Source organism: Eschrichtius robustus, chromosome 1, assembly GCF_028021215.1.
Source record: "Eschrichtius robustus isolate mEscRob2 chromosome 1, mEscRob2.pri, whole genome shotgun sequence".
Classification (NCBI taxonomy): Eukaryota; Metazoa; Chordata; class Mammalia; order Artiodactyla; family Eschrichtiidae; genus Eschrichtius; species Eschrichtius robustus.
In genome coordinates, this window is record NC_090824.1 from 50475079 (window position 1) to 50499712 (window position 24634).

At 37.5% G+C, this 24634-nt stretch overlaps 1 protein-coding gene across 1 annotated transcript in view; it reads right to left on the minus strand.

Moving 5' to 3' along the window:
• Positions 1-17442, minus strand: part of KLHDC1 (kelch domain containing 1) — a 49302-nt gene extending 31860 nt beyond the window's left edge. Inside the window, exons 1-3 of the mRNA XM_068530188.1 lie at positions 17246-17442; positions 682-752; positions 85-202 (exon numbers count right to left, since the gene is read on the minus strand). Coding sequence (XP_068386289.1) covers positions 85-202; positions 682-752; positions 17246-17341 — 285 coding nt within the window. The 5' untranslated portion in view covers positions 17342-17442. The remainder of the gene's footprint in view (positions 1-84; positions 203-681; positions 753-17245) is intronic.
• Positions 17443-24634: the final 7192 nt, after the last annotated feature.

Here is a 24634-nt window from a genome sequence, read left to right on the forward strand (position 1 = left end):
TAAAATACATTCGTAAACTTGTGAGATGGAGTGACACATTAAACATTACATTTTTCTGCGCTCTGAATTGAAAAAAAAAATTACTCGATTGCTGTATCCTTTGTCATCATATCCTCCGAAAACGTATAGCTTTCCATTAATGCAAGCACCGCAACTTCCTGACATGGAGGTAGGGAGTTCTCCTTCCATGAGGTGCATCGTCCTGCAGCAAGAATAACGTGGAATTCCATAACTTTCCAGAAAAGCAAATTAAGATTCCCTTTGCACTCCATGAGCACTTTTTCAATGAAAACTGTCACTGACAATTACAATTAAGATGTAATGGTAGCCAATACTGTAAAAACTGTAAGAAGATTCATGGTAAAGATTTTTCAACCTACTGGGGAAGAAAAAGTTACAAAATCTTCACATGTCGCCAGAATTGGGAATTAGTTAGTAGAACAAAGCAAAGTCTTCAGAAACAGCCTTAGTCTTGAGAGGAATAGTAGAGGACAAAGAATGGAGAGAGGAAGCGAGTTGGGGAAAGAAACAGCCAGAGAGAATAAAGCATTGAAAGAAAAGGAAAGGGAGACAATATAATGTTGCAGCACGTTCTAAGTATGGTCTCAGACTCCCTGTGGGCGATGACAGCAGTTATAACAGATATTAAGACTGGACAGTCTACAGTTTAAAGTTACTTACCACAACCCACTATCAATCTCATAGGTCCAAATCTCATCATTAGGCAAATATACTTCATTGTCTTCAATAGACTAAAAACACAGAATACATAAAATTATGTTTATTAATTACAAAGTAACAACTAAATAGTTCCTCAGGATGGGAAAACTGCAATGGAAATAGTACAAAACACAAAACCATAAACAGCCTCAAAGATGACTTTTTCAACAGAAATAAAGATAGATCAAAAGGGAAGGGGAAGACAGACATTCTCTAAGAGAAAGTGGGCAAACAATAAGGGTTAGAATACAAGATAGCAAGTACATGAGTCTCAAGAAGAGACTCAGGGTAGTTAAACCTTACAAGGAATTTCAAGTAAGAGAAAATAGCAAAACAATAACATTACAGCAGAATACTGAAGAATGTGAAGCCAGGAAGAAAAGGAGTATCAAAAAAGGGCAATATATTTTGGGTGAAGGGAAGGAGTTAAGAAAGGAAACTTAAAGTATAATTAAGAGCACTGTATCATATACCTTGATTCACTAAACATATTTTTTGAGTGCCTACTATGTGCAAGCATAGTGTTAGATATTCATTAAATATAGAATCTAAGGATCAAGATAAATTTAGCTAGTCAAAATGACAACGCAGAATCTGAATAATCTCTAAAGAAGCCGATAACATAAACAGAATAGTACATTCTGATATTTATGATGAAAAGAAAACTAAGAATAGAATAATAATTTTCTTTATGTTAAGTTTAAAAACTTAGGGGTTAAAACAAATCCTTACATAAATCTATCATGATTACTTAGAATCTATAAAATAACTCAAAAATAGCTAGTTGTAAAAGATGTCAGTTTAAGAATTTCTAAGACTATATGATACATAAATTATTAACACGCTAAGCAGAGTTAGCTAATTTTCTCATTGCTATGTTAGTTAAATTTTTAAAATAGTATCTTGGCTACCAGGTCTGTCTATGCCTCTGTCTCTGTCTCTCTCTCTCTCTCTTACACACACTCTCTCTCACACGCACACTCTCTCTCTCCCACACACACACAGCAGAAAACCATTATATTAATTCCAAGGAAACTTCCACTCATGTCTGACTGAGGAAACCATATTACATGGCTAAGTAAATAAATGTTAAGAAAGGGAGATTATAATTGCTTGATTCTAAAGTTTAATGGCATCAGGCTCTAGTAGTCTCACGCGTACACCTTTACAACAGAAACAGTATGAAAATGGATTCTGTTACTATTCTGCTAAAGTCCCTTCAATGCTTCCCTGTTGCTTTCAGGATAGTCTAAAATCCTTATGATTCTGTGCTATATGGTACCTGCTATCCCTCCAAAGTTCTTCTTGCCTTTAGTCATTACGCTCCAGTCTTCTTTCAGTTTCCTTCTTACTTTCTCAGCAATTTCACTCCTAAATTATCCCTTCTCTTCTACAACATCAAGTTTCCCTCTCTACTAGATCACTCCTATCAATACCTAAACATGCCTTAGTATGACTCATCTTTAAAAAACAAAAAAAAACCCAACTCTCCCATAACTCTTTATCTTATTTCTCTGCTCCCTTCACAACAAAGTTTCCATACTGAGTTAACTATAGTAGAAGTCTCCATTGCTTCACCTCTCATTATTTCATCAGTCCAGACTAATCAATCCAGACTCATTCCACTAAAACTGCTTTTGTCAAGGTCACCCTAAAAAAAGAGAACTAGTGAACTGATTCATCCAGAAACATAGCCCAGAGAGATGGAATATATAAAAAAGAAGAGACATGGAGGAAGAGAGAGAAGAACTAAGTCTAATCAGAATTACATTAGGATGTAATAGAGAGAATGAGGAAGAGGCAATATTTGAAGAGACAAAGCCTGAGAGTTTTGCAAAATTGTTGAAAGTCATCAATCCTGAGATCTAGGAAGTCCTAACAAGTTCCAAGCAGGGTAAATAAACAGAAATCCATACCTAGATACATCATAGTAAAACTGTATATCAAAGAAAAAGATACACTCTCAAAAGCTGCCAGAGAAAAGAAAGATCATCTTCAAATGAATGGCAACTAATGACTGACTTCTCATTAGCAACAACTCAAGACTAAATCATATTAGCCAATGTGCTTAATGAAAGTAACTGTCCACCTAGAATTCTATACTCAGTAAAAATATCTTTTAAGAACCGAGGTAAAATAAAGAAATTTTCAAACAAAAACTGAGACAGCTGGCCAATAACAGACCCTCACTTTAAGAAATTCTAATAGATGTTGTACTTCAGGCAAAAGACAAATGATCAAAATTAAACATCTGAAATGCAACAAGCAATAGTGTGACAAGATACTGGTAAAGTGTGTGGGTAGATTTAAACATAAAAAAGGCTAAGTTTTTTTTGATGCCTAATTTAAGGCGGGGGTTGGGGGAACAGGATAGGACTAACTAGGGAAGAGGGTGCTCAGATTTAAAAGTTTGTGAAGTATTTGAACCCTGTGGAAAGAAGTAAAATTATTAACTTTGAACTTTGTGAAGCATTCATGCTGAAATAGAGTATCTACTAGATGACTAGAAATAAATCATCTAATTTCTATACAAGCAAAGAGAAAAAAAAAGGAAAGATAACAAAAAACTCAAAACATTTTCAAAATGACAAAGTTAAAGAAGGAGGAGGAGGAGAAATGAAGGGGGGCAAATATAAAACACATCTGACGAAAAAAGTGTATCAGAATTACTTTCAGTAGAAATAGGCTAAACTCTCTAGATATGTCAGACTAGATAAAAATAAAATCCAGCTATTTTCAGGTTATAAGACATATCTAAAATATAAAGATACACAAAGTTTCCATCAGAAGATATGCCATGCAAATACTAACCAAAAGAAAACTAGTGTAGCCATATTAACACCAGCAAAATAGATTTTAAGGCAAATAACATTACTACAGATAAAGAGGATCATTACAAAATTATAAAATGTTCTATTAACCAGAAAGCTATAACAGTTCTGAATTCTGGATTCATATACACCCAAAAAGGTAGCCTAAAGATATACATATATAAAGTAAAATCTGACAGGATCATAAGGGGAAACTAACAAATCTACAGTTAGAGTGGGAGTTTTTAATTGTAATATCTGTTACAGTTATTAATAGAACAGGAAGTAAAATAATAAAAAAAGGATATAGGAGATTTGAACACAACTAGCAAGATTAATAAAATGTACACATATAAAACACTCCCGTGAAGTGTCTGTGTATATATATACCTATCCATGCATGTATATGTACATATATAATTAGAATATATATTCTTAATGAGAACAAAGAGTATATTTATGAAAACTGATTACATGCTAGTCCTTAAAGCAAGCCTCAACATTTTCCAAAGGACTGGTATTAGATAAGTAGAGACCACACTCTCTGAATATTAACACAATTAAGTTAGACATTAATAACAGAAAGGTAACTATAAAAACAGCATATTGTTAGAAATTTAAATTATTTTCCTAAACAACTTATGGGTCAAATAATAAATAATAATGGAAAGTATAAAATATTAGAACTAAAATGACAAAATACTGCTTATCAAAACTTGAAGAATACAGCTAAAGAGGTATTTAGAAGAAAATGTATAGCTTTATATACTTACATTAAAGAATTAAAAAGTCTCAAAAAGAATGAGTTGAGCATCCAACGTCAGAAATTCAAGAAATAACAGCATAATAAACCCATAGAAAGTAGGAAGAAATAAGAAGGAGCAGATATTAATGAAAATTTTAAAAACAACAGAGAGGATCAAGTAGACCAAAAATTGGTGTTTCTGAAGGCTGATAAACCTGTGGCAAGACTATTCAAGGTGGGTGGCGGGGAGGAAAGGAAGGCACCATTTGACAATTCTAGGAATGAAAAAGGGGCCATATCTATAGCTACTACAGAGAATAAATAGTATTATGAACAACTTGAGTTTATACCAATAAATTTTAAAACCTAAATGAAATGGATAGACTCCTGGGGCTGGAGGTGGGAGTGAGGAAACTTGACTCAAGAAAAAATGGAAAATGTGAATAATTCCACAGCTTTAAATAGATTGAATCAGAGATTTAAAACCTCCTCCACAAAGTACCAAACCCAGATGGCTTTAAAGATGAGTTCTTACAAACACTCAAAGAACCAATAATTCAATCTTCCAAAAAATCTATTCCAGAATATAAAAGAAGGAACACTACCCAATCCACTTTTGAACATAGATGTAAAATTGCTAAAAAAGTAATTAGTAAATAGGATCCAGTGATGTATAAAAAGGGTAATATATTACACTAACTTGTACTTAATCCAAGGAATGGAACATTGGTTTAATATTACAAATATTACTTATTTTTTGTATAGTCATCATAGTAAGAGATCAAAGAAGAAAAAACAATTATCTCAGTATGATGCAAAAAAATCACTCTTGAAAACTCAACATTCATAAATTGAAAATCAGGTAGAAGGACATGTCATTAATTTGAAAAAGGCCATCTACAAACAAACAAACAAGCAAAACCCTAAAGCAATCATCAAACTTAATGGTTAATAGTTGAAAACAATCACTCTGAGATTAGGAGCAAGAAAAAATTGGCTTCTATTTAACATTGTACTTCAGGTCCACCAGTGGAGTAAAGAAAAGGAAAAAAAAGGAATAAAGATTGGGATGCAAGAAACAAAACTGTCATCATCTGTAGATTACATGACTCTACATAGAAAATAAAAAGATAATTAACAGATGAATTTCAAAAATTAATATAAGAAAGCTTGCCAGAATCAAAAATATTCAAGTCAACTGCATTTCAAAACACCAGAAACAATCAAGAAATTTTTTAAAAAGAAATTTAGTCTTTAAAAAACAATAAAAAATACAAAGAAGCCAAGAATAAACCCAACAAAAGATATACAAGATCCCTATGAAGATATTATAAAACTCTATTGAAAGACATCAAGAAGTCCGGCATAGAGAGACATACTATATACCTGGCTTTGAAGTCTCAATTTCATAACATGTTTATCACCCTCAAATGATCTAAAGATTGAGTACAGTAACATAAAATCTCAATATGGTACTTTATTCGACAATCTGATTCTAAAGTTTATACAAATGAACAAGCGCTATGGAAAACAATTTAGCAGTTCTAAAAGTTGAATGTAGAATAACCATCTGACCCAGGAATTCCACTCCTAGGTACCCAAAAGAATAAAAAATAGGGGCTCCGATACTTGTATGCCAATATTCATATCAGGACTATTCACAATACACAAAAGGTGGCAACAACCCAAGTGTCCCAACAACAGATGAACGGATAAACAAAATGTGGTATATGCATACAGTGTAATCGTATTCACCATAAAAAGGAAGGAAGTTCTGATACATACTGCAACACAGTGAACCTTGAAAATATTATGCTAAATAAAATAAGCCAGACTCAAAAAGACAAATATTGTATGATTCCATTTATATGAAATATCTAGGAAAATGCAAATACATAAAGACAGAATGATTAGAAGTTAGCAGGGACTGGGATAAGGAAGGAGGGAGAGTTTCTGTTTGGAGTAATGAGTTTTGGAACTAGATAGTGGTAACACTGCACAACATTGTGAATGTAATTAATGCCACTGAACTGTACACTAACCTGGTTAAAATGGCAAATTAAATGTTTTATATATTTTACTATTATTGAAAAATAGTAAAGAAAATTCATACAAAAGAACAAAAGGCCCTAAATAACCAAAATATTCCTGAAGAACGAGAACAAGATAGGGTGGGGATGGGGCTTTTACCACCCAACATTTAGACTTCTAGTAAAGCTGTTGTAATTTAGATACTGAGGTTCTGTCACAAGAATAAATAATCAGACAAACTGCACAGAATAAAGAACTTAGAAACAGACCACACATACATGGAAACTGGATGTGTAACAGACTGAGTTTGCATGTTAGTAGGGAAAGAGGGGACTATTTAATATATGACATAAGAACAACTGGTTATCCACACTGAAAATATAATGAAATTGGATCCCTACCTTAAACCAACCAAATAAAAAATTCAGATTAAAAAAAAAAGATTTAAACATGGAAGGCAAAACCAAAAATCATTTAGAAGACAATACAGGAGACTTTACGATCTCCACACTGGGAAAGATTTCTAAAGATGCAGAAAGCACAAAGCATTAAGGAAAAGACAGAAATTACATAAAAATTAAAAACTTCCGTTGAACAAAGGATAATCATCAAGAAATTGCAAAGATAAGCTACAAACTGAGAAGACATATTCAACTCATATAACTATATAATTAAAGTATTCCTATAAATCAGTAAAAGACAACTCAATAGACAAATGAGCAAAAGACAGGAACCAGCATTTTTACAGAAGAGAAAACACAAATAGTTCATAAGGCTATGAAAATACACTCCGCTATAATCATGGAAAGTAAACAAAAAACACAATGAAATATCATGTCACACTCACTGGATTGGCAAAAACTTTAAGGCCAGATGGCATCAAATGTTGTCAAGGATGTGGAGCAAGGAGGGGGCTGGTGGTAGTGTAGATTGACACAAATATTTTGGCAACACTGACATTCCCAAGTAAATTTGGAGATGTGTGCAACAGGCAACCCAGCATTCCATTCCTTTGTATATGCCCTAGGGAGTGTACATGTCCTGCTGTGTGTATAATAGGAGACATGTTACCAAGAATGCTCACTGTAGCATTGCTTACAATCCAAAAAAACCCTGAAGCATTCAAATATTCATCAATAGTGGAATAGATAAGGAAATTGCCGTAAATTCACACAATAGAATATTATACAGGACACACATCAAATGAATGCATCCAGGGATGATTTTCAAAATATTTAATAACTGGACAGCACAGAAACTGACCAAACAGAATAAACACCAAGTAAACACAGGTACAGCCATGCAAGTGCACACCAGCTGAATACAAGTAATGTGTGAATCTAAAAAACATAATGTTAACTAAAAGAATTAAGTCATGAAAGAAAACACATGCTCTGATTCAAAAACCAAATAATATATTGTTTAGAGACAGATGCATGTGTGATAAAACTATAAAGAAAATAGTGATTAATAAGAAATCAAGTTTACTGAGCTCTGACCACCACAGCAACAGTCAGCTCTACCCACCACCAGAGCCTCCCATCAAGCCTCTTAGATAGCCTCAACCACCAGAGGGCAGACAGCAGAAGCAAGAAAAACTACAATCCTGCAGCCTGTGGAACAAAAACCACATTCACAGAAAGAGAGACAAGATGAAAAGGCAGAGGGCTATATACCAGATGAAAGAACAAGATAAAACCCCAGAAAAACAACTAAATGAAGTGGAGATAGGCAACCTTCCAGAAAAAGAATTCAGAATAATGATAGTGAAGATGATCCAGGACCTCGGAAAAAGAATGGAGGCAAAGATCGAGAAGATGCAAGAAATGTTTAACAAAGACCTAGAAGAATTAAAGAACAAACAAACAGAGATGAACAATACAATAACTGAAATGAAAACTACACTAGAAGGAATCAATAGCAGAATAACTGAGGCAGAAGAACGGATAAGTGACCTGGAAGACAGAATGGTGGAATTCAATGCTGCGGAACAGACTAAAGAAAAAAGAATGAAAAGAAATGAAGACAGCCTGAGAGACCTCTGGGACAACATCAAATGCAACAACATTCGCATTACAGGGGTCCCAGAAGGAGAAGAGAGAGAGAAAGGACCAGAGAAAATATTTGAAGAGATTATAGACGAAAACTTCCCTAACATGGGAAAGGAAATAGCTACCCAAGTCCAGGAAGCCAAGCGAGTCCCATACAGGATAAACCCAAGGAGAAACACGCCGAGACACATAGTAATCAAATTGGCAAAAATTAAAGACAAAGAAAAATTATTGAAAGCAGCAAGGGAAAAATGACAAATAACATACAAGGGAACTCCCATAAGGTTAACAGCTGATTTCTCAGCAGAAACTCTACAAGCCAGAAGGGAGTGGCATGATATACTTAAAGTGATGAAAGCGAAGAACCTACAACCAAGATTACTCTACCCGGCAAGGATCTCATTTAGATTTGATGGAGAAATCAAAAGCTTTACAGACAAGCAAAAGCTAAGAGAATTCAGCACCACCAAACCAGCTCTACAACAAATGCTAAAGGAACTTCTCTAAGTGGGAAACACAAGAGAAGAAAAGGTCCTACAAAAACAAACCCAAAACAATTAAGAAAACGGTCATAGGAACATACATATCGATAATTACCTTAAACGTGAATGGATTAAATGCTCCAACCAAAAGACACAGGCTTGCTGAATGGATACAAAAACAAGACCCATATATATGCTGTCTACAAGAGACCCACTTCAGACCTAGGGACACATACAGACTGAAAGTGAGGGGATGGAAAAAGATATTCCATGCAAATGGAAATCAAAAGAAAGCTGGAGTAGCTATACTCGTATCAGAAAAAATAGACTTTAAAATAAAGAATGTTACAAGAGACAAGGAAGGACACTACATAATGATGAAGGGATCAATCCAAGAAGAAGATATAACAATTATAAATATATATATGCACCCAACATAGGAGCACCTGAATACATAAGGCAACTGCTAACAGCTATAAAAGAGGAAATCGACAGTAACACAATAATAGTGGGGGACTTTAACACCTCACTTACACCAATGGACAGATCATCCAAAATGAAAATAAATAAGGAAACAGAAGCTTTAAATGACACAACAGACCAGAGAGATTTAATTGATATTTATAGGACATTCCATCCAAAAACAGCAGATTACACCTTCTTCTCAAGTGCGCATGGAACATTCTCCAGGATAGATCACATCTTGGGTCACAAATCAAGCCTCAGTAAATTTAAGAAAATTGAAATCATATCAAGCATCTTTTCTGACCACAACGCGATGAGATTAGAAATGAATTACAGGGAAAAAAACGTAAAACACACAAACACATGGAGGCTAAACGTTACTAAATAACCAAGAGATCACTGAAGAAATCAAAGAGGAAATGAAAAAATACCTCGAGACAAATGACAATGAAAACACGACGACCCAAAACCTATGGGATGCAGCAAAAGCAGTTCTAAGAGGGAAGTTTATAGCTATACAAGCTTACCGAAAGAAACAAGAAAAATCTCAAGTAAACAATCTAACCTTACACCTAAAGGAACTAGAGAAAGAAGAACAAACAAAACCCAAAGTTAGCAGAAGGAAAGAAATCATAAAGATCAGAGCAGAAATAAATGAAATAGAAACAAAGAAAACAATAGCAAAGATCAATAAAACTAAAAGCTGGTTCATTGAGAAGATAAACAAAATTGATAAGCCATTAGCCAGACTCATCAAGAAAAAGAGGGAGAGGACTCAAATCAATAAAATTAGAAATGAAAAAGGAGAAGTTACAACAGACACTGCAGAAATACAAAACATCCTAAGAGACTACTACAAGCAACTTTATGCCAATAAAATGGACAACCTGGAAGAAATGGACAGATTCTTAGAAAGGTATAACCTTCCAAGACTGAACCAGGAAGAAACAGAAAATATGAACAGACCAATCACAAGCAATGAAATTGAAACTGTGATTAAAAATCTTCCAACAAACAAAAGTCCAGGACCAGATGGCTTCACAGGTGAATTCTATCAAACATTTAGAGAAGAGCTAACACCCATCCTTCTCAAACTCTTCCGAAAAATTGCAGAGGAAGGAACACTCTCAAACTCATTCTATGAGGCCACCATCACCCCGATACCAAAACCAGACAAAGATACTACAAAAAAAGAAAATTACAGACCAATATCACTGATGAATATAGATGCAAAAATCCTCAACAAAATACTAGCAAACAGAATCCAACAGCACATTAAAAGGATCGTACACCACGATCAAGTGGGATTTATCCCAGGGATGCAAGGATTCTTCAATATACGCAAATCAATCAATGTGATACACCATATTAACAAATTGAAGAAAAAAAACCATATGATCATCTCAATAGATGCAGAAAAAGCTTTTGACAAAATTCAACACCCATTTATGATAAAAACTCTCCAGAAAGTGGGCATAGAGGGAACCTACCTCAACATAATAAAGGCCATATATGACAAACCCACAGCAAACATCATTCTCAATGGTGAAAAACTGAAAGCATCTCCTCTAAGATCAGGAACGAGACAAGGATGTCCACTCTCACCACTATTATTCAACATAGTTCTGGAAGTCCTAGCCACGGCAATCAGAGAAGAAAAAGAAATAAAAGGAATACAAATTGGAAAAGAAGAAGTAAAACTGTCACTGTTTGCAGATGACATGATACTATACATAGAGAATCCTAAAAATGCCACCAGAAAACTACTAGAGCTAATCAATGAATTTGGTAAAGTTGCAGGATACAAAATTAATGCACAGAAATCTCTTGCATTCCTACACACTAATGATGAAAAATCTGAAAGAGAAATTATGGAAACACTCCCATTTACCATTGCAACAAAAAGAATAAAATACCTAGGAATAAACCTACCTGGGGAGACAAAAGACCTGTATGCAGAAAACTATAAGACACTGAGGAAAGAAATTAAAGATGATACCAACAGATGGAGAGATATACCATGTTCTTGGATTGGAAGAATCAATATTGTGAAAATGACTATACTACCCAAAGCAATCTACAGATTCAATGCAATCCCTATCAAATTACCAATGGCATTTTTTACGGAACTAGAACAAATCATCTTAAAATTTGTGTGGCGACACAAAAGACCCCGAATAGCCAAAGCAGTCTGGAGGGGAAAAAAACGCAGCTGGAGGAATCAGACTCCCTGACTTCAGACTATACTACAAAGCTACAGTAATCAAGACAATATGGTACTGGCACAAAAACAGAAACATAGATCAATGGTACAAGATAGAAAGCCCAAAGATAAACCCACGCACCTATGGTCAACTAATCTATGACAAAGGAGGCAAAGATATACAATGGAGAAAAGACAGTCTCTTCAATAAGTGGTGCTGGGAAAACTGGACAGCTACATGTAAAAGAATGAAATTAGAACACTCCCTAACACCATACACAAAAACAAACTCAAAATGGATTCGAGACCTAAATGTAAGACCGGACACTATAAAACTCTTAGTGGAAAACATAGGAAGAACACTCTTTGACATCAATCACAGCAAGATCTTTTTTGATCCACCTCCTAGAGTAATGGAAATAAAAACAAAAATAAACAAATGGGACCTAATGAAACTTCAAAGCTTTTGCACAGCAAAGGAAACCATAAACAAGACGAAAAGACAACCCTGAGAATGGGAGAAAATATTTGCAAACGAATCAACGGACAAAGGATTAATCTCCAAAATATATAAACAGCTCATTCAGCTCAATATTAAAGAAACAAACAACCCAATCCAAAAATGGGCAGAAGACCTAAATAGACATTTCTCCAAAGAAGACATACAGATGGCCAAGAAGCACATGAAAAGCTGCTCAACGTCACTAATTATTAGAGAAATGCAAATCAAAACTACAATGAGGTATCCCCTCACACCAGTTAGAATGGGCATCATCAGAAAATCTACAAACAACAAATGCTGGAGAGGGTGTGGAGAAAAGGGAACCCTCTTGCACTGTTGGTGGGAATGTAAATTGATACAGCCACTATAGAGAACAGTATGGAGGTTCCTTAAAAAACTAAAAGTAGATTTACCATATGATCCAGCAATCCCACTAGTGGGCGTATACCCAGAGAAAACCATAATTCAAAAAGACACATGCACCCCAATGTTCATTGCAGCACTATTTACAGTAGCTAGGTCATGGAAGCAACCTAAATGCCCGTCGACAGACGAATGGATAAAGAAGATATGGTACATATATACAATGGAATATTACTCAGCCATAAAAAGGAACGAAATTGAGTCATTTGTTGAGACGTGGATGGATCTAGAGACTGTCATACAGAGTGAAGTAAGTCAGAAAGAGAAAAACAGATATCGTATATTAACTCATGTATGTGGAACCTAGAAAAATGGTACAGATGAACCGGTTTGCAGGGCAGAAGTTGAGACACAGATGTAGAGAACAAACGTATGGACACCAAGGGGGGAAAACTGCTGTGGGGTAGGGATGGTGGTGTGCTGAATTGGGCGATTGGTATTGATATGTATACAGTGATGTGTATAAAACTGATGACTGATTAAAAATAATAATAATTTAAAAAAAAGAAATCAAGATAGTGGTACCCTGTGAGGGTGGGAGGAAAAATATAATCAGTGAAGGATAAACAGGAAGCTTCTAAGGTACTGATTCTAGCTGATTTTTTAATCTGGAAGTTAAACACGACAGTTATTTTACATACTCTTTTGTACATACATTTCAAATTTTAAAATTAAAGAATAAAACTTTAAGAAATGAATATTAGGTAGCTCACGGAATCATCAAGGAAGCTGGAGGACCAGCCTCTGATCTATGTGGAGAGGAGCAAGGCCTGAAACCCTTCCAGAGAACCAGTCTGATGCACGAACTGCCCCAGTCACTGGTGAGCATCAAACTGCAGCTTGTAGCACTGCCTTTTATGCCAGGGACCTTATCTTCCTACAACTTCTACTGCTCGCTAAGAATCCTCTTTAGGTCTTGATTTTTACAGGTTTATTCCTGAGCCCAAATCTAGCACACATACATCTAACAAACAGCATCTAAGTTACTTGCTCACAACCTAGCTGCAAGGGAAGCTGAAAAATACCTGGCACTCAGGTTCTTTTATATTGGGCACCTACCATGAGCCATGCCCAATTCTGGACACTGGAGACACAATAGGGAACAAAATCCCCATCTTTATAGAATATACATTCTATGAAGGTAGGTAGGAGGTACTCAGACAACTAAAATAAATACTCCAACAAGACTCGCTTAGTGGGGGGTACTACAAGAGGAAGGGGATTCAAATGCTGGGCATCTGAAAAGAATAAATGTCTTCCACATAATATGGATGGTCTGTGTCACCATCTATGAATATATAAAGTGAACTATTAAGTTAAAGAAATACACACTTAAGGCTTTTAATACACATTGCTAAATTTCTCTTCAGAAAAGGTTACCAGGGCTTCCCCGGTGGCGCAGTGGTTGAGAATCTGTCTGCCAATGCAGGGGACACGGGTTCGAGCCCCGGTGTGGGAAGATCCCACATGCCGCGGAGCAACTGGGCCCGTGAGCCACACCTACTGAGCCTGCGCGTCTGGAGCCTGTGCTCCGCAACAAGAGAGGCCGCGATAGTGAGAAGCCCGCGCACCACGATGAAGAGTGGCCCCCGCTTGCTGCAACTAGAGGAAGCCCTCGCACAGAAACGAAGACCCAACACAGCCATAAATAAATAAAAATAAATAAATTTTAAAAACCTGTGGGTTGGTTGTTCTTTAAAAAAAAAAAAAAAAAAAGGTTACCAGTGCATGAGTAATTCATTTCCCCATGCTCTTCTCAAAAATTCTTTTTAATATTTGTAAATTGGAAAAGAGAAAATTCATTATTTTCAGCTGGGTTTCTTTGATTCATATTCTATTTTTATTTCTTCTTTTGTAAACTGCTGTGCATATCCATTGCTCATTTTTCAAGGGAAATATTCATCTTTAATTTTACAGGACCTTTGTCTATCATAAATGTTGCAAATACCTTCCCCAGTTTGTCATTTGCCTTCTTATTTTATGATGTTTAAAAAGCACAGATTTTAATTTTTTAAAACTTTGATCTTGACTGCTCTAAGATGATTAAGCAATTTTCACTTACATTAAAAAAATTTTTGGTCTACCAATCTTTTTCCCTTATAGTTTTTTTCCCAATTCAGTTTTTCTTTTCCCAACTCAAGATTTTACAAAAGTCACATATTTTATTTGGTATCATATAGCTTAACTTCTCTACATTTGTCAATCCTAAAACTCCACTATCATTTTCCTCCAGCTGTCCCAGGACCATTTATTGAATAAGCAATTGTTTTTCCAGAATTGAAATGCTACCTTTTATATACAAAATACTCTTATATGCTTGGCTGTTTATGTTATTTCTTCTCCACTCCATCATGCTTTCTCAACGTGCATCAGGACCACTGATTTAAAAGTATCATAATATGTTTTAATATCTGGTAGTATAAACCTTCATTCTTTTCAGACATTTTCTAAATTGATTCTTCTTCCCTTTAAGTCCTATTCAAAACAGAAATATATAGTTAAACATATTCAGCTGCTAGTTTCTATAAGGAAAAGTTTAGGGCAAAATGTATTAATATCAATTGTGTTAGGGAAATAAAACTGTTCATATGATTAAACAGTAAGAAGAAAGCATATCATCTGTAAGGATGCTAAAACACTGTGCTTCTCCAAAATTTGGAAAAAACTACTCACAACTTTTAAATGCTCCTAGTTGCAATACTAAAGTTTGTATGAATTTCAGTAATGTCGAAAGGACATGGAAGAACTAGGAGCAAGAGAATATTCTGGCCCCAATTATAATTTACTACTTACTTTTTTCAGCTTTGCTGCTCTTACCTCTAGAGGCAGGGCTGTTTTCAGATACAATGCCCTTTAGAAAATGCTCAACGATAGAGTAATAAGTAATTTAGACAGATATATGTTGGTCATTCAAGTTTTAGGATATACATGTGTCAATTTTAACACACATTGTGTTAATGAGGAGGAAAATTGTGCTTGGAACATACAATCTGGAATCATCTGACCATTATTCTTAACTGCTGACTACTGGATTACCTCCAGATTCCAGGGCCTTTTAGCTGTTCAGAAGGATCTGAATAAAACAATTGTGGGAAGGATTCTATTTTTTCTCACGATATGCCATGTCTTCTTTTCTGCCTCCTACTCTCCCTTTCCTTCCGCTTATGCCTTAGACATATTTTAAGCGCTGACAACCCCTGGAATTTAAAAAGTAGTAGACTTGATCTAAATCTGTGTGGTACTTTCCAGGGTGGTTCATAGAGCATTTACTCATTGGATCAATCAGTAGTAGGAAGTATTTCTATTCACTGACTGCCACCTGAAGACCTGAAATCTTATCAATTACACAATTTTCAAGATTAAAATGAGATATAAAAAATTCAGACATTTCAGTTATGGGCCCAACCGAAATCTATACTGTCACAAGATATAAGATATTACAGATTACTATTTTAAGTGAGATTTTTTTTTCATTTCACTTTTACAATATTAAGAATCAATATAGCAGATGAAGTTTGACACCTGTACATCTTCAAGTGGCAGAGCTCAAAAACAATCAAAATATTTCTTCTGCAAAAACCATCATTATATCTAGACTACTTTTTCATCAAGAACAAATGGTAGAAATATTAGACCTTAAGAGAGCATAGTCACCGAATTTATGTTTATCATAGAAAAAATAGCCTTTGGAAATCCAATATACCTATGTTGGAATCTGCTGCCCTTGAGGTCAAACGGTCATTCAAATTATTTACTCTTACTGATTCATCTTCCTTATTTTTAAAATGGGGACATTACTTACCTCACAAGATATGGTAAGGATTATACAAGATTAAGGATATGAGATTTCCTAGCACATGCCACGTATAGTAGGCACTCAAATGTGAGTTCTGATTTTCTCATCCTGATACTGAATCAAATTAAAAATAAACACACAAACAAAACAACAACAAAAACCAACTTGGATCTGAGAATCATTTAACATATACAGTATGTTCTTTATTTCAGTGAGTGGTTCAGTCATGTTACATCTGTCACATAATAGCATCGAGTCAGTCAGAAAAATGTAGGTTCTACATCCAGTAGAACTCCAGATGGCTCGCTTTTTTTTTTTTTTTTAATCTGTACACTAAATGGGTTGTTTTCCATCTTTAGAATCCTTGACTCTATTATCCTACGATTATAGAGACAAAACAAATACACATATTCAAACCTCCACTGTAGTAAGAATTTTAAAGCATAATACTCTTAAGTATATTGTTGCTAGTACAAGTCTGTTTTGAAACTCGAAAAAATTTCGTAATTATCCCTTGGTAAAGGCATGCCACTAAAAATTACTTAGAAACACGTAAATGCTTCAGTGATTTCGATATTTCGGATCGCGCCGCGGGAATAAGGAAATATTTACAAAATAATATAGCACGGCATCCTCGGTGGGCTTTTTTGAGTCTGCGCAAGCAGTTAAAAATGATCATCAATCGCGCAGTAACCGACTGAGTGCTGGGTAAGCCGGGTTATCGGCCAGCTGCGAGGACCGGGGGAACTGGAGAGTGGGAAGAGCCCCGGACTGGGGTTTGAAGGCTAGATTCCTAGTGGAAGCAACGGAGGCGCGGCGTCAAGCCCTGGCGCGGCGGGAGAGCGGCCGACGGCGGAGGGCCGGGCGGGGCGCGGGGGGCGCCGGGGGCGCCGGCCTGGGCCGCGGACCTGCCCCCGCGTCGGGGCCGGGTGTGGGCGGGTGCTCGGCGGCCACTCTGGCCGAGAAGCCGGGCGGGCTCCCGGCGCGAGTCCGCCCCGTCCCGCCTCTTCCCCTTACCACGTAGCCCCCCCACACGTAGAGGAAGTTTCCGTCCACCACTGCGCAGTGGCCGCTGCGCTCCTCGGCCACGCAGAACAGCTGCGAGTCCGCCATCCGCGCCGTCGCTGGGCCCAGCCGCTCGGCGCGCTGCAGCCCCCTACCCACGGAGCGGCCTTTCCTCCCGCCCGGCTCCTCCACGCACGAACGGAACGCGTCGAGGGTCGAGATTGGTGGGAAGGCGGCACCAGTGCGGCTGCGCCGTGCCGAAGCCCGCCCGGGAAGCCGAGCCTGGGGCGGCGTCGCCAGTTAGGGATGCTTGAGGTCTGAGTGGGCAGGGAGGTGCCTTGGCTTCCCCGCAACACTGCCACCCGCTGATTTCGTGTCCCTTGCGATTGTGTTGTGTGGGCGGAACAACCTGTGTACCTTATCCAGTGGCTCAGTGGACTTCTGGTCCATGGGCTTGATGCTGCTGTGACTTAAATCAATATGTTAATACATTAATGCTTTGTGAGGGTTTGCCTTTTCCATTCAACCTCTAGCAGAGATAGTTACCCAGAGAGAGAGAGAGAGAGAGAGAGAGAGGTCTTTAAATATATATGTAAAGATACATGTATATATATGTATATATATACATTTTTTTTTCAATTAAGAATTTTCTAAAACGTATGCCAGCAAACTACGGCCCTGCAGGCCAAATCTTTCCACTGCCTGCTTTTGTAGCACCCACAAGCTAAGAACAGTTCTACGTTTTTGAATGGTTGAAAAAAATTCAAAGAAGAATGATATTACTCATGAAAATGATAGAAATCCATATTTCAGCATCTGTACATAAAGTTTTATTGCCACACAACCACCCTAATTCGTTTAAGTATTGTCTATGGCAGCTGATGTAAGCCACAGAGTTGAGTAGACAGAGCTGAGTAGCTGCAACAAAGACCAGAAAGCTCCCACTGCCGAAAATATTTACTGTCTGGCCCCTTCCAGAAAAAGCTGGTTAACTCTTGCTATTAAATGATGTACTGAAGTAAAACTAGGGCCAGGAGGGAAGAAAATAATTATACCAGCGTCTATAAATGCACTTGTCCAGAGTTACCCTTTGAAGAGAACGTGGCTGCCCACCACTCAGACAAGTTAATTTATTCATTTATTTGGTATATATTTATTAAGTGCCTGCTTGCTGTAGATAGTTGGTATTGAGGCCCTGTTAAACACAAACGCTCAAGGAATCAAGTATAATTGATTCCTCAGAGCCTTGTAGTAGTAGATACTAAAGAAATACTAAATATGTAGATAATAAATATCTGTTGACTGAATGAATAAACAAAATGAATTTTAAGATGAATAAGACTTAGTTCTACCACAGGGACTTCAAAGTCCCGTTAGAGGGAAAGATGTAAAGAAATGCATGCAGTCAGTGTGGGATGAAAAGTGGCATAGTAGAAACGTGGACAAAATACAGCAGAAAAGTGGAAAGGAAATACACGATCTATTGGGCATGGGGGGCGCACAAAGGGAGACACAAGTTTTTCTTACAAGTTGTATAAATAGTTCCCTATGAGTGTAGAATGCTTGCAGGGAGCAGCCAAGAATAGTCAATCTTGAAGCCTTGTCATGCTAAAGAGTCTGAACTTTAACTGTAAGGCCAAAGGGTCTTAAGCAGGGGAGTAAATAATGTAACTTGATTATCAGAACTTTTACTTTGGATTGGCGGTGGGGTGTGGAGGCGATCAGGACTGAAGGCAGAAAAGCAGATGGCCCCCAGGACAGCTCTGGTGTAAAGTAGGTGCTCATAAATGGTAGTAGCAGTAGTAGTAACCCCTCTTGAGCACTGGCCTTGACCTCCATTTCCAGGGGTGAGGTGGGGTCCATCTCCAGATGGCACCCTGTGTCCCTAGCAATGACACGTTAGCTCTGGGGGTGCTGAGACCAGCTCTCGTTGTTGTTATTAACGTATGGAACCTGGTGGTCCTTTGTCCCAGAAACTCCCTTTCCACCTGCAGTGGAATGCCAAAGCCCTCTCCAAGATTTCTGTGAATTCTTAGGGCTATAATCTCATAGTCACCTCTGGCTTTAAACTCCTACTGCTACTGGAGCAATTCCATTTACAGGTTTATGGATCCTCTGCCCATGGAGCATGCTATTTCACATCACCCCAGACCTGAAACATAGAAGCACATTGTATTTTCTTTCAAAACCCACTCTTAAAGGTCATTTGTACTTCTACTAAATTTTACTGAAGTAAAAGGTAAAAGTAAAAAGATGACAGAGAAGGGGTTTATATCACAGAAAGAAAATAATTTCAAATAGAACATGATTACCCTCATTCCTAAAACCACATCAGCCACGTCACCATTCTGGCCTTGTCAGAGACAAACCAGTTCGGACACTAGTTAAGGAGGCAAGGATAGATTGTGTTCAGTAACAAACTATTGTGATGGGGAAGAGGATGCACTGTGAACTGAACTGAACTTTGTGGAAACTGAAGGCAGGAGACTTTTTAAAGCTTTCAGTGTACCGAGGGAAGGCACTGAGGGGTGCTGAAGAGGGTTGATCCCCGTGGCTAGGCCATCTGGGCTTGTTAATTGGAGCATATCCAGAGAAGAAACAAACTTCTTCTATCTTTATGACTGGTGGAAGTGATGCAAGTTAAAGCAAGGCACCCAGTAAAATTAGGCCTTTATCTTCCCACAGGGATGGGGAGCAAGAGTAAGAATTATCTCCCTATATGTTTGCATTTCAAAGAGCTCTCAGATGCTTGGAGAAACAGTTGGTAGATTTACACCTCAAAGGCAGAGAAAGGATTTATAATTGCAAGCTTTCTAAAGTAACTGCTGTAAGGGGGTGGGGGGTGGGAGGGAGGGTTCAGGGGCCTATCTGCCAATCACCAGGTTTGGGGCTGGAACAAACAATAACTTCTCTTGGCAGCCTTGAGCTTTTTCAGGCAGGCACTCTAAGGGGCACTGGAGTCATTCTAGGGGTGTGGCCTTGAGCTGTTAGAAACTATGCTAGTGCTTGTTCAAGTCTCTTAGTATGGCAGGGGCGCGGGGTCTGGACGAAATCATTTGTGCCAAGAGTCTGCAGTTTTTACAAGTTAAGGTTGAGGCTTAGCTGAGAATAGAGCTCAGAGGAGCTTGACTAGAGCTTGGTCAAGAAGAGAGTCTTGATCACCTTTCCGCTGGCCTTCTCTCCTTAGGCCCTAGCCTCAGGACATTCTGCTGACTCCTCTCTACATTCTCCCCTCCAGGACTGTCCCCCAGGAGTAGCATTCCTTTTAACATATGCAAAAATCAGCTCAAAATGCATTAAAGACTTAAACATAAGACCTGAAGCCCTAAAACTCCTAGAAGAAAACAGGGGGAAAGCTCCTTGACATTGGTCTTGGCAGTGATTTTTTTTGGAGATGACACCAAAAGCATAGGCAACAGAAGCAAAAATAAACACATGGGACTACCTCAAACTAAAAAGCTTCTGCACAGCAAAGGAAACAATCAACAAAATGAAAAGGCAACCTACAGAATGGTAGAAAATATTTCCCAATAATATATCCAGTGAAGGTTAATATCTTAAATATATAAGGAATTCATAAAACTCAGTAGAGAAAAAAAAAGATTAAAAAATGAGCAAAGGACCTGAACGGACATTTTCCCTAAAAAAACATACAAATGGCCAACAGGTACATGATGTATTATACCAACATGTACATCACTAATCATCAGGGAAATGCAAATCAAAACCACAATGAGATATTGTGTCACACCTAGTAAGATGGCTGTTGTCAAAAAGTCAAATATAATAAGTGCTGGCAAGGATGTGGAGAAAAGGGAACCCTGTACACTGTTGGTGGGAATGTAAACTGGTGCAGCCACTATGGAAAACAATATAGATGTTCTTTAAAAAATTAAAAATAGAACTACCATATAATCTAGCAATCCCATTTCTGGGTATATATCCAAAGGAAAAAAATCACTCTCTCCAAGAGATATCTGTACTCCCATGTTCATTGCAGCATTATTCACAATAGTTAATACATGGAAACAAACTAAGTGTTTGTCAGTGGATGGATGGATAAAGAAAATGTGGTATACATATACAATGGAATATTATTCAGCCTTAAAAAAGAAGGAATTCCTGACACTTGTGTCAACATGAATGAATCTGGAGGACATTATGCTAATTGAAATAAGCCAGATACAGAAAGGCACATGTTGCATGATCTCACTTATTTAATTAATTAATTTATTTATTGGACATGCTGCATGGCATGTGGGATCTCAGTTCCCCGACCAGGGATTGAACCCACACCCTCTGTAGTGGAAGTGTAGAGGCTTAACCGCTGGACCACCAGGGAAGTCCCTGCATGATCTGACTTAAATGTGGGATCTAAAAATGTCCAATTCGTAGAAACAGAGAGTAGAATGGTGGTTATCAGTGGCTGAGGGGTGGGAGAAATGTGGAGATGTTGGTCAAGGGTACAAACTTTCAGTAATAGAATGAATAAATACTAGAGACGCAATGTATTACAAGTGACTATAGCTAATAATAATGTATTGTATTCTTGAAATTTTCTAAGAGAACAGATCTTAAGTGTTTTCACCACACACACACAAAATGGTAACTATGTGAGGTGATGAATATGCTAATTAGCTTGATTGTGGTAATCATTTCACAATGTAAACATATATCAAAACATCACATGTGCACCTTAAATACTTACCATTTTTATTTGCCAATCGTTCTTCATAATGTTGAAAAAAAAGAAACCAGATGCGGGACTTCCCTGGTGGCACAGTGGTTAAGACTCTGCACTCCCGATGCAGGGGGACTGGGTTTGATCCCTGGTCAGGGAACTAGATCCCATATGCATGCCACAACTAAGAGTTCACATGCCACAACTAAGGAGTCCCCCTGCCACAACTAAGGAGCCCGCCTGCCAAAACTAAGACCCAGCACAACCAAATAAATAAATAAATAAATATTTAAAAAAAAAAGAAACCAGACACAAAAGAATACCTGCTATATAATTTCATTTATATGAAATTCAAGATATACAAAACTAATTTATGGTGATAGAAAGCAGAAGAGTAGTTGTTTGGGGGTAGGGAGAGGGGATTTATGGAACTGAGTACAAGGAAATATTCTGGGTGATGGAAATTTTCTATATCATGATTAGGGTGGTAATTACATAGGTTTATAGATTTATTGAAACTCACATGTATTCTTTATGTATGTGCAATGTAAATTATGCCTCAATAAAAAAATACATATATTTAAAGTTATCACTGTATCATTTGCTTGTTACTAGTAACACTGGCACTGTATTTTTGAAATGACCCACTTGTCCTCCTGGACCTTAAAGTCTGGTGGGGGCTACAGACCAGCAAACAGACAACTACCATGCTCTGCAGTAAGTGTAATGATAGCAAAAGTCCAGGGCACCTTGGGGCTACATAAGAGGGCCCCTAACTCAGATCTGGGAGAGTCAGGGAAGGTTCCCAAGAGAAAGTAAAGTCTAAGCTAAGAACTGAAGGATGAATGGAAGTTGTTTAGGCAAATGGAGGGGAAGAGGAAGGGGAGCGTTCCTGGCAGATGGAACGAGAGAGGAAGAAAGAGATGGCTTGTTCACTTTATCCTAATATGAGATTTGGAAACGTTTTAAGTAGGGAGGTGACATAATAAGAATTATGTTTTAGAAAGCTTATTCCGATGGCAAGGTTGGAGACAAAGAGACCCGTTGGCAGGTCAGTCCCTGCTGCTAGAGAGGCTGATAACCTAGTAAGGCCCCTAGCCATAGAGATAGAAATGGTCAGGTCTGAGAGATACTTAAAAGGTAGAACCAAAGGGACTTGGCTGATTGGTTTATGGAGAATGAAGGAGAGGGAGGTGTCAAGGATGCTGCCTAGTTTACTAGCATAGTCACTGCGTGGAAGGGGTAGAGTCCTTCACCAGGGTAGTGAACTTGGGAGGAGGAGCAGATTTTGGAGGGATGATGGTAAGTTCATTTGGGCACATATTGAGTTGAATTAGAAGCTTGAGAAAATATGTATTTTGGAGTCATCAGCATTTAGTTTTCATTGAAGTATTAGGACTTTATGGCCAGGTGAAGGAGTCATAGGGAAAAGAAATTGAAAATTTATGGGAGAAAAAGGAATCATTGTCAGATTGTGAGAGGAAGCTGGGAAATTGGGATAGATTCTTTTATCTTCAATTTCTTAACATGAAAAACATTAAACATAAAGAAAAGTTGAAAAAAATAGTTCAAGGAATACCTGTGTACTCTCCATTTAAGTTTAATAATTGTTAATATTTCCATAATAGCTTTATATTTGTTTACATGTGTATGTCTACATTTTCCATTTTGCTGAATTATTTGAAAGTTACACTTCAGCATTCATTTCCTAAAAATAGGGACATTCATATATATAACTACAATATCATTATCACACTTAAGTAATAATTAACAGTTATTACTTAATATAATTTAATATCCAATCCATATTCAAGATTCCCAAATTTCATTGGGAATAAATAAATAAAAAACATTTATCATCTCACACAGTTTTTGTAGGTTGGGAATTTAGGAACAGCCTGGCTGGGTGATTCAGTCTCGTCTCTCTGAGGTTGCAGTCAAGATACTGGAGAGAGTTGTAGTCATCTGAAGACTTCACTAGGGCTGGAAGATCTGCTTCTGAAATTGTTCACAGTTGCTGGCATGTGGATGGCAAGTTGGTGCTGGCTATTGCAGGAGGCCTTGATTTCTTAACACATGGACCTTTCCAAGAGCTGCTTGAGGGCAGCTGGTTTCCCCCAAGAGAATCTTGGGTGATTTTGCTATTTAAAATGGACTCCAAGCATGGTGATGAAGTGCTTTCTAGTGTTCCAAAGCATAAGAAGTCTGTCATGTGCTTCAGGGAGAAAACACATGTGTTAGATAAGCTTCCTTCAGGCATGAATTATAGTGCTGCTGACTCTGAGTTCGATGTTAATGAATCAACAATATATATTAAAGATGTCTTTAAACAGAAACACACATAAAGCAAGGTTATGTATGGATCAGTTGATGAAAATGCTGTGATCAGAGGCTCAGAGGAGCCTTACCCCTTACCCTAGGAGCAATGACTGAGTATTTGTTAATTCAGTGTTGGTGGTGACTGTCTAGAACGTAATCACCTTGAATAATGAGAATCAACTGTTTATTTATCCATATTTATTTCCTCTCCTTTCTTACATAAAAGTTCAAATTTTCATTGCAGTTTTTTGTCATTGGAATGTATTTTGGGAGCAGGCGACAATCACTGCCTCTGCCCACCCCCCCGCAGGAACATGTACCAGCTGCCATACCTGCACAACCCCTATCAAGGGGATAATGGCCAGCACACACTTAGGAAAGAGGTGGAAAGCATCCAAACT